Below are 12,007 nucleotides of genomic sequence, written 5' to 3'. Positions count from 1 at the left end.
CATTGTGTTTCGAATTCAAACTTTTCCGCTCCTTCTACTATAAATTAAAGTATCATTTTGTTTAAAAGATGTTAAATTTAGTGACTTTTGAGTTAGTTTTTAGTGATCAAAAATAACCACCACTCTTTTTTTTTCTACTCTTATTTAGTTTGTTCGTTAGTTTTATTTGATTTATTCAATTTGATTAACAAAAAAATAAAGAGAAAGTGTCAGAGGAAAAATAAATAAATAAATAAAAAAGCTGTTATATTTCTCTTTAGGATACGTTTGGTGTGCGGAAATTGGATCCTCTCCTCAAGCTCAGGAGTCTCCTGACCAACACACAAGGGCCGTTGGATTTTGATCCAACAGCTACAATTATTACAACTTTTAAAGGGTCTCATGTTTGTAACCGTTGGATCAAAATTCAACGACCCTTGTGTGTTGGTCAGGAGAGGATCCAATTCCGACTAAAAAAACTGCTGTCTTCCCCATATTTAGTAAGTCTAGACTTGAAAAAAAAAATGATTTCCCCACCAACAGGGGTAAAAGTGAATACCACTGCTCCCTTTGTATTCACTTTCCTTCCCCAAGGGAAACAAAAAAAAAAAAAAATGCACTAATTGATATCTTTTTATGACAAAAATGTTCCCGTTAACAATTTAAAATTCGCATTATATCTCAAAAAAGTGATATTTCCCATCAACTTTCTCAACGTTACAAAATACAATAAAATAATTTTGTATTTCCCTTCCCCTAAGAAAAGACGGAAAATCATTTCCCATGAATTCATTTCGGCATACCAAATATTCGTCTTCCCAAAATCCTTTCCCGAATTGATAAAAGATGGGTTGGTCTGGTTGGTGACTACAACTACATTATATGGGACACAGCCGAATCGACTCACTAGCACAAACACCCGTATACACAAGCGATACTGAGAGGAGGAATACAAACTTGGAACTTTACATGTCGAGATTAAATACTCCTAACCAACCGAACTACCAATCTTATGCTCCACAACTTAATAATTCAGTGCACAAAATTAAGGAGACAGTGACCAAAATGGTCTAAATACTCAAAATCGAAGTATTTTCCTGCCTAAGCTGTTAACTGGCCAATAAGTATTTGCATTCATGTTCATTTGTTTCATGTCAGCAGCACCTTGGATTACATCGCATCCCTATAACTTCCTGCAATGGAAGGAGAGATGAACGAAAAACCCCTGGCGTTTTCAAATGTCAATCTTATCGGAAAAAGTAACAGCAGCAAGCAAGCAAGCAAAGTAACTCAAAATATGCAACAACCAATTTTCAACCTTCCACCCATTTTCTTTGATGATGCTGCAATTACAGATCCAGCAATTCTTACCTATGCATATGTTAAAATACAAGGACATACAAATTGCAGCGACGGCTTTGATACAGTGAGAGAAACTGTCTTAACTGAGCGTTTTGATCCAGAAGATGAGCCGTTTCCCAGAATCAAACAGCTCGATAGCCCAGTTGCGACGTACTGTGTCTGTGTATGAAACTGAGAGTTATTTACCCATAAGGAGCAGATGTCAGAGACTTGCCCGAACCAGGACCCTCATGAGTGCCAACAGTTTTGTTGGATAATCTACGCTTGTAGCGTTTAAGGACAGATGCCATATTTTCTTTTCCCATTGGGAAAGCTACATCACCAGCTGCTGTCCCTGTTCGGCCCTTTCGAGAATTGATTGCAATTTCCACATCCTTGATCATGTCTAGAAGCGTTACTGCCGTTGTGCATTTTCCCCTGGCTGGTTTTGCAGGAGGAGGTATTCCATTAGAAAATGATGGACTCGATTGTAGCTGGTGTGCCGCGGGAACTTGAAGGCAGATGCATGGTGACATTGGAGAACGAGGCTTTGAAAATGCCGAATCAATAATCCCCTAGAATTAACAAGATACAGAGCCAGTAACACTACTGATTAAGAAGCTTTGGAAATAAATATACATTTGAAGTTAATCTACTTGATACAGAAGTAGCATTAGTGCAATGCAAGTAGAAACTCCAGTACAATTCACCAAATAGACAAAACTCATGCATTTCACCATGCTAATCATGTATAATCCTCCTCTCGCACTGAGCAGCAATAAACAAACCTTATAAGAAGCATACAATGTAGTATACAAAGCAGTCAAAGTTCAACGTCCAAAACGAAAGTTTTAGATTGATTAGACAAAAAAAAAAAAAAAAAAAAAAAAAAAAAAAAAAAAAAAAAAGGTAAATAGGGCTCAGGTTATGGAAATGTTTTTGTGCTCGAACAAAGATTTGTTCCATGTAGCTTTTGAAATTGGAAGATCTGTTCCACAAAGATTCTAAGTTGTGTTCAAGGCATGTTTCTACAGCGGCTTGAGGAGTGTCAGAACCAATTAAGTCTATTTAGGGTTTACTTTAACTTAATTTAATTTATTCTAGGATTTCTATTCATGCTGTGGTTTGATTTCATTTTTGTTATTGCAAAATTTGAGACACGAATGTAGTTTATTAGACAAAGATTTTAAGTGTTTACCTGAAGTCGGTTGAGAACGTAGGTATATTTCCCCCATAGCTCTGGCCGGCTTTCCATAAGTGACAAATCAAGAATGCGATGGATACACCAAACCCCAAAGCTTACTACCAAATCTGCCTTCCATATACAACCATCCCCACAATGTGGAACTGAGGAAATCATAATATAACTCAAATCATTATTCTTCAATGCTGAAGCAGACTCCGTATCTGAAGAATGGTACTGAGGCTCGCCCACTTGACCTGTTCGATTTATCTCTCTAGTTTCAGCTTCATAAAGAAATTTCTCCTTTGCAGCCACGCAATCAATTAGATCCTCATCAACCCCATCATTCTGTGTAAACAACCAGTCCGACCCTTCCAATTTCAAAAGCTTCACAATGCAATGCCTGAAAGCCTGAAGAAGCTTGGCCTCTGAATATGCAACCGAAGTAGATTCTTGATTTACAGAACCTACCCTATTACCAATTCCACTACCAATAGTACGACTAGTATCAGCCACACCGAACTGCTCAAAAGGCTGTCTAGACCAGAGTGACCCAGTGTTAAAAGTAGAACTCTGTTGTGATGACAGAGAATTGTAGGCTTTTGGAGAGAGTTCATCAAAAGCCAAAGGAGCTCTTGTTCGTGCCCCAGAATTTGAATACGAGGATGATTCATAACCAGCCATCCCAGGAGATGATCCAAACCCGAGAGAACTTTCCCAGTTAGCATTTTTATCAGGCATGTAAAGCTCCCGGTGAATGTCTGGTAAACTATGGTATTTCTTTGCATTGGCTGGACTTACCACATTCTCAGCAATTCCAGAAGAGCATGGATCATAATACGGTCTTCCAGATTGCATTGGACTATTTCTAGATACTGTAAAGTTCTGAAAATTGGAGACCTGACCAGATCCTAACCTATTTTGCAACTTCTGCCCCATGGTAAATGCAAGTGAATCTCTGTAGTTTCCAGCACCCAACGAAGAACCAGACTTTAGGATTGATGGCTCCATTTGAGGGTTCAAGTTATCAGAATTTTTTTCCTTTGACAATCGATTGAGATACGATGCAATCTGATAACCATGTACTGTAGCTGGCTGGTAATCCCAACTCTCAGAAGTTGGGATACTGCGAATACTTGGATAGCGCTTCCCACCACTCTCAGAAGTCGGGATACTGCGCACACTTGAATAGCGCCTCTCATCAGAGTCAATAATGCTACGGCTTGAACTTTGCACATACGCATCTAACAACTGCATGTGGCTGGGCAACAATGAGGAAGATCCCCTTTGGACCGCATATGACTCTAAACTGCTTTGAACCATATGCTGCTTTGCAGAGTCATATAAACTTGAGTTGATAAGAGAATCAGATCCTCTGCCTCCTACAGATGGAAAGTATCCCAAAGATTCCTTTGCACCAGTATCAACTTTCGGCGAGGACGACACTGCCTTTGAATCTGATCCCAACAAAGGGTCCAGCTTCTTAGCCTTTGCGTCTTGAATTACATTCCCATGGAAATCATACATTTGTCCCCAAAATTCATCAAGCATAGTAGCTAGTTGACGTCTTGCAGAACGCCCCAACCCTGCTAATCTTGAAAGGCTTCCTGTACTGCTCCCCAAATCATCACCTTTTCCACTTAGAGTCCTAAATGATCCTGACCCCTCGGAGGCCAATGGCGCAGTGCTCCCAGAAACCCCTTTTGATAATTCTTCAGGCTCCCAGGTATCTCCCTCATCGTCATCTTTTTCGGTTGGTAAGTCTCCTTCAACTCCTTCAACTTCAACTGTCTTCTCAATTTCTGTTGACTTGACCTTCAGTGCACTGGTGTCCTCCAATGTGACATCAGAAACATCATTAACGACAGTTGCGACTGGAACTGACTCCACTGCAGATGTGGATCCCTCCATGCAGCTTTTAGGGGAGGTAGGAAAGGTAATATGAGAATTACTATTCTCCCCTACAGTTGTTTGGTGAAGTTCCTGATCAGCCTCCACAATAGTGTCAGGCAGATCAAGATCAAAATTTGCAACTTCTGAATCAGCATCCAACCCAAATGATGGTGATGGTTCGTGGTTCTGGACACTTGCCTCTCTCTGATACTGAGGTTCAGCTATGTTACTCTCCTCTTCATTTTTCAACGAATCTGGTGTACCCTTCAGTTCCCAGTTCCACACCTGAGCCTCTAATCGGACACTCGCAGATTTTAATGGGGTAGCTGCCAGCCAAATCATCAAACAAAATGATGCACAAGCAGTGAGGAATAGTGACATACTACTACCGCTGTTCGACCTCAAGTTACCACCCCATTCACTATTCCCAAAAATCATTTCTACTACAAATATAACTTTCAATCCAAGCATCCCAATAAGCGTAATCAGGGATAAGAATTCAACAAATTGAGAAATTTTATGGACGCCCATTCTTGGTCTTGAAGCAGCAATTCGAAAAATAGGGATCACAGAAGGTGGCAGTAGCAGAGCTGCCAAAACTTGTGTGAATATAAGCAGTTGATACATTCCTTCAGCTCCCGAACTCCAAACAAAATAAAGGGCTGGAACAATGGCAATAATTCTGATTGTAGCACAATGAAGCCAACCAGGAAGGTCCACTTTCAAAAATTCATTCAGGACTACTTCCCCACCCAGACTCCAGCTTAATGTTGTAATTTGATTTGACAGAACGAGAACCAGTAAGAAGGAAGCTGGCACTATTGGACCGCAAAAGACCTGCATAATTTCAGAAAAGGATTTAATTGGCTCAGAATGCTGCATGATATTGCAAGATTAAATTGAATGCTGCATGATATTGTAAGATTAAATTGGCTTGGGGGAAGAAAGTGTAACCTGTTCCATTAGTGACATTGCATCCTGAAACGTAAGAACAAGGCCTGAACTTGTCTCTGTACTGTAGAATAAATTTTCTGCTGAGGTCATAAGGACATAATTCACCATGTAAATACCACTGAAGATGCATATGATGGCAACTAAATGGTTATGACACAAAGCATCCTTGGGAACAGTTGCCTGCTGCTGATATTGCTGAAAAATTAGAAAATTGGAGTTTTAGAGACCATCACTGCAAATTAATAATCATATGAACAATTTTCAAGTAGTTAACAGACAGGAGTGATGCAAGTGTATTAGTTGAAGCACAAATTAAAATTGATTGCTTCTTGGCTCCCTAGTCGAGCAAGAGAATATCAATCTCCCGTTAATGGAACTTTTTCCTTTCTACTTGGGAAAGAAGTATGAGCATGTCAACTTGGCGGTCTCTAACAACCTCCAATGACAATCGAAAATGGCACCATTTATCCTTAATTGCATTATTTTGTAAGGAAGTTCTTTCAAGTGAAAGGAATAGATGACTCAGCAGCATGTCCTGAAAGGAAGGTAATCTTGAAAAACAAGAAAAAGACGGACACTGCATATCCATGCATTAAATGTATATCTAAATAAGTCAACTGTTGAAAACCATTACACATCCAACACACGGGAGAAACATTTGCTACAATTTGAATTAAACCAAAATTTCCCATATGAAACAATCTGCATCTGCAATGAGCAATTGTGTAAAACCAAATATGCACAGACAAAACAGCATACAACAAAAGAATCAATATGCGTGTATACATAACAAGATACAGATGCTTCCACAAGCTCATATCCAGCAATATCTGCATGGATGTGAACGTAAATGCAGAGACCAAAACAGGGGAGAATGAGAAGTACAGATACCTGCACAATAGAAGAATGAAAATACAGACTGTGAGGCATTATGCTGGCTCCAAGAAGGCTCATCAGCGCAAATGCACTCTCCCCACTCAGCTTTGTTAGCATCCCATTCATGGAATGGGGCATTTCTGGTTGACTGATAATTACTCCAAGAACAAAGGAAAGGAGTATAAATCCTGTAATATATATGCATACAACCTTCGCCTTGCAAGTTTCCTGGAATATGGATACTCCATCATCATTGTAAACAATATTGCAAATGCGACAGAGGAATAAATTCAAGTAACAGAAATTACCAGGAAGGTGGAAAAAAGAGGGTATAGAACGGCATTAACAGCAGTCAAAAAGACACAAGTGAACAGGTCCCAACCAAACAGAAGATTAAGCCCATGTGCAATGCCAAGGACCTGGTAAAATTAGTGCAATCATACGTTACGAGAATTGTTAACAATAATACAGATCATAACTTAATGCAACAGCTACAGCAGCTGCCACATAGTTTTGACAAATTGGAGGTGGGGTAAGTTGGTCATGATAGAGAAATTACCATGGTTAGGTCTGACAGGATCGCAGAAACCTCAGTTTGAATTCCTAAGGATATGCAAGTGCCTTTGTCATACTCCTCACTGCATATCTTTTGACATTAACAAAATTTAAGAAAGAGAAAGAAGAAGTTAACACTTGTCGACTTAACATAAAATGAAAATGTCATGCTCCGCACTGCATATCCTATGTGCACATAATTGTCTGAACGAAGGAGAAACAGAGACAGAGAGATCAAAAAACCAACTGCACAGCCAATCAAATAAGGAGAGGCAACTATAAAAGCTATCCTGGTTAGGACGCAGCTCGAAAGCATGATTGCAAACAGAGTATATGCATAAGTAATAGCGCCTCCACCAATACCACTTATAAGAAGAATTATGCATTAAAAAACCCTTAAATGAGAAAAATGATACCTGTGCAAGATCTCTTCCGGTGACTACACCAATCCGAGCTGACAGATAGTGACATAAAATAGCTGCCAAATTGAAAATAAGCATCAATGCTGCAAGGTCAGAGCCAAAACAGGCACCTGCTTCAGCAGTTGCTGCCCACTTTCCAGGGTCAATATATCCAACTGAAATCAGAAGCACAGGTCCAACAACAGGAATCAACCGCTGTAGAACACCCGGTATAATGTTAGCATTAGGATTGGCGGATTCCATAGCTATCAACTCTAGGAGAAACCAAATTTCCAGTGCAATGGATTACGGATGACCTTCCTGAACTACTCTGCAAAACTACTCACAAACTGAGGCAGCAGGAGAGAAAAAAGCACTAGCACCAACTTAATATGCCACAATACATGAACCCAATTTACTGTCTTTGGAGGACATAAACAGGTAAGGATAGAGCAACAAATGAAGATCCGGATAAGTCGCGCAGGCTATTCTAATACAGTTGCGCAGATCAAACCTAACTTTTCCAAATGGCTACTACATTATCATTAAACCACATCCAATTGGTTTCCATTGCACGGTAAACTTTAGCCCATTAAATTTTCTATTCATATCCTGAGAATAAACAGAGTGTCCATACAATCCTCGCGAAACTTCAAGCCAATTACTATAATTACAGAGCAAAATTAACAGACGGTCTCAACTCCATCCATGGAACGAACTTCAACCGCTCCAATCATTCGGTACTCTACCTTTGGCATCAATCCTGATCCACAAAATCACATTAGTTTGATGCACCAAAGAAAAGGGCTAGTATCGAAATCAAAGCATCTTCAAACCTATTTTTATGACTAATTCAAATTTTATGACATCATATGCACCAAAACAATTCATCTCCAAAACATGCTTATCTTCCAAAAATGAAATGGTCAATCGAAAAACTAGAACAGAACAACAAAAACAACCTTAACAAGAATCTAAGAGCAACCAATCAAACTCCAACACAACATATTCAAGCAGAAATGCAAAAACCCAGCTCCAAACCCGTGTCAGATCCTTCCCCAACATTAGAAAACAAAACCAAACATAAACAGAATCAACATGGCACATAAAAGTCCCAAAACAACAATAACTCAACAGTTGAAAGACATCCCAAAACCCTAGAATCCCATTACGATGAGAAGGACATCAGAATCCATTGCCATGGATCTGAGGCACCAAGACAAGCAAAACCCAGAAGCCATTTACACAAGAGTCGAGGAAGACGATACAATCAATTGATCAATCAAAGTAAAAAACCACAGAAAGTTGGTGCCTTTGGCTCATGAGTTTTTAGGGTTTTGGAAATGCTATAGCTTTACCTCAACCTTCCTCTGTGAGCCTTCCCCTTCACTTATAATGTTCTGTTTCAGTTTCTCTGCCAATCTCTATCTCCTAATCTAAAGTCCTACACAGGCAGTAGATCTCAGATGACTCCAAAGAGACCCACAAAGCTTATATATTTATGTAGATAATCTTGTACCGGATATATATAAATATATAGAGAGAGAGACAGAGAGAGAGAGAGTGAGTTATTGGTGGGGTTTCAACTTTCAAGGCCATCTTGATTCTTGAAGAGAGAGAAGGGAAGATAGATGGTGAAAGTGAGGTATTGAGGAAAAGAATTTCACAAAATGTGTCTTTTTTTCTAATAAGGATGACAAAACATAAAATATAAAAAAATTAAAAGTTCCTAATAACAGTTTCTACTTTTCTTTATCATGTGTTACCTCCTATTTTCCTCTTTTGATTTTTATTATAAAAAAAAAGTTAATTGATGGTTTTGTCACGATAGTCTAACTTTTTGAAGGCCGAAAAAACTCACAAATATATTTGAGGAGAAGTAGACAGATGGCCATCTTGGTTCTTGTTTTTTTATTCATGTGTGTTACCTTCACACATTTATTCAAGAAGATATTTGTATTACAAGTAACTGACATTTTGTGATTTTTAAGAGACAATATGGAGTAGTTAGTAAGAATTTTGATATTAGTGCCAAGAGGGGATATTCATCAATTCATTTTGTGTAACTTTCAAGGGGTCGGACACGTTACAAGGTTTGGACACAAAAACATATGTTTTATACAAACATTCAACCATGCAATTTATTTTCACTAGTTCCTTTCAGTTATTTAATTTGCACGTAGTTTGAAGATTCTTAAACATCGATACGAGACCCGATATAGAATCCACATTAATCAATATTGTGATTTGCGACTAGCAATTGTCAATATACACGTGGAAAATAGATGCCAGCATTTGCTTTCTTAAGAAGCAAAATACTATATATTTTTTTTTATCTGTATTGCTTTAATCATTCATTTAGAAACTCAGTGTTAGAAAGATGATCGTCGCAAGTGATTGTTTTGGTACAATTAGGGCCGAAGCTTAAGACCGTCTTCAAATGAGATGTCAAATATGTCAAATAGGATTAAAAGACATTTAATCCTACTCCAATGAATATGTCATATATGATATGGCATGTGAGTCATTTGATTCCTTGTTTTCTAGCTACCTTTTTTTACAGCAAACAAAGAAAGAGTCAAATATATTTAATTTAATTTTTAATGCATGGGTCCCATTAACAACCAATAGAATAAAAATTAAAACTAATTTTGATTATTTTTTAATAGTTAATGTAACTCTAGTCCCAATAAAATAATAAAATAAAATAAAATTTTGACATACTATAATCTATCTCTTATATATAAAGTCAGAGCCCTAATTTGGGGTCATAGTTTTGACAAAAATAATTGGACCAAACTGCCCCTCAGCTAAAAAAATTCAAAACCTACCTATAATATATCAAATCATGCAAGGATAATTTCGTAATTTGATCATTATAAAATATAATATAAATATAAATGAGGAGAAAGAAAAGAATAAAAAAATAAAAGGGAAAAGAGAAAAGAATAAACAAATGACAAAGTTGATGGTGCCCAGGTGATGGGGAAGAAAAATATAATAAAAAATAAGAAAAATCATAAATGTTGTGTTCAAAACATAATAAGAGGCACATAGCGCTGGTAATAAAAAAATAACGAAAAAAAATATTGAAGCAATTCACGCATATAAATACATTTAAAATATGTAAGTTGCGCGTAACGCACTATAATTCAAAAAATGTCTTTTGCAAGTGGGAAGAGAGAAAAGATTAAAAAAATGGAATGATGAGTGAAAGTTGATGGTGCCCACATGAAGGGGAAAGAAAAATATAATTAAAAAAAAAAGGAAAATCATGAATATTGTGTTTCATAAACATCTTGAAAGGCGCATAGTGCTGGTGATAAATTAGTAAAGGTTTTTTTTTTAAAAAAAAAATTTAATATCTTACAATAGGCTAGCAATAATGTGATTCAATCAGTTGTTTATTAAATATTATTTTCTTTATAAAAAAAGGTATTTTGCACGCGGATAATAATATGATTAAATTAATTGTCAAATGATTGTTTTTTTTTTTTTAACAAACGATATTATCTACACTAAGGGTGAGGGGGTAGGCTTAGCCTCACAATGAGCTAGCAATAATATGATTCAATCAATTGTTTATTAAATAATATTTTCTCTATTCTTAATGTAAATTCTATAGAAACTGATTTTATTATGTGAATTCAACTGCTTTAATTGGTTTATGAGGGATTTCTTCTAGCATGATCTAAAATTATTCATGTACTTCAAATATTTGACTTTCCTTTTGTCAATATATATATATATAAATACATTTAAAGTGTGTAAGTCACGCGTAGTATGCCGTGATTTAAAAAAAGTCTTCTGCATACACGTAAGCGCGTGCATAAAGGCTAGTTTATAATTAAATTTGAGAAACAATAACCAATATTATCTCTAAAAAAAAAATTTAATATCAATGGGCACAGCAGAGAAACAAGACCGATCTGACTTTAGTTGATATGAACATATGCATTGAACTTCAATCATCCTAGTCCTTTGGAATTATTTGTATTATTCTCCCTAATTAATTCATAATCTATAGTTTCAGATACCATTTAACTATTAATTAATCAATATTCCTGTAAAAGCTATGGTGTTAAAGTCCGGAGTTTGCGGCATTTGAAGGAGACCAACATGGGACATATCACCATGCTCCAAGAATCTGGTTAAAAACTCTTGTTTACTAGATTCAGATTTTTGGGGTTTTGTTATAAAATTAAAAAAAAAAAAAAACAGAAATACTACTCTTACCATATTTTCTATATCACATTTATACTAGCTCTTTAATAAAGATGAAATCCACCTGTGTTCGTGGACCCTACATGTGGTAAAAATTCTAATAACTAATTTTAATTAAATAAAGTCGTACGATTTGTTGTATCTAGAGATGGGTTCAATACAGTTAGAAAAGATAGAAGAATTATATGTATTATTCTTGCTAATTTGAAATTATTAATGACACTTTAAAAATCTTATTTTGCACTCTAAACTTTCTATATTTAAAAAGAAAAATACACTTGTGAGGAGAATAGAATGAGATTTTTGAAGTATTAATAATTGTTCCCTTTCGAAAATCCATATTAATCAATATTGTGATTCGCGACTAGCAATTGTCAATATACACGTGGAAAATAGATGCTAGCATTTACTTTCATAAGAAGCAAAATACTACATGTTTTGTTTTTTTTTATCTGTATTGCTTTAATCATTCATATAGAGACTCAGTGTTAGACAGATGATCGTTGCACGTGATTTTTTGGTACAATTAGGGCCGAAGCTTAAGACCATCTCCAAATGAGATGTCAAATATGCCAAATAGGATTAAAAGACATTTAAGTGT

General features: G+C 36.5%; 1 protein-coding gene across 2 annotated transcripts; it reads right to left on the bottom strand.

The window, feature by feature from the left end:
* Nucleotides 1–1,289: 1,289 nt before the first annotated feature.
* LOC137744766 (ethylene-insensitive protein 2.1) lies at nucleotides 1,290–8,829 on the bottom strand. Of its 2 annotated transcripts, XM_068484561.2 has the most exons (9): nucleotides 8,541–8,691; nucleotides 7,198–7,945; nucleotides 6,786–6,872; nucleotides 6,535–6,645; nucleotides 6,242–6,454; nucleotides 5,351–5,545; nucleotides 3,992–5,233; nucleotides 2,519–3,952; nucleotides 1,290–1,895 (listed from the first exon to the last, which is right to left on the bottom strand). In XM_068484561.2, the coding sequence occupies exons 2-9, from the start codon at nucleotides 7,444–7,446 to the stop codon at nucleotides 1,524–1,526; spliced, it is 3,903 nt and encodes a 1,300-aa protein (XP_068340662.2). In that variant the 5' UTR covers nucleotides 7,447–7,945; nucleotides 8,541–8,691; the 3' UTR covers nucleotides 1,290–1,523. The 2 variants fall into 2 exon arrangements, with proteins under 2 accessions (XP_068340662.2, XP_068340661.2); XM_068484560.2 differs by having other exon boundaries at nucleotides 2,519–5,233; nucleotides 8,541–8,829.
* Between the last annotated feature and the right edge of the window lie 3,178 nt (nucleotides 8,830–12,007).

Source organism: Pyrus communis, chromosome 12, assembly GCF_041283825.1.
Source record: "Pyrus communis isolate YQ-2024b chromosome 12, ASM4128382v1, whole genome shotgun sequence".
In the NCBI taxonomy this organism is placed as follows: Eukaryota; Viridiplantae; Streptophyta; class Magnoliopsida; order Rosales; family Rosaceae; genus Pyrus; species Pyrus communis.
This window is presented reverse-complemented; position numbering and strand designations above follow the sequence as displayed.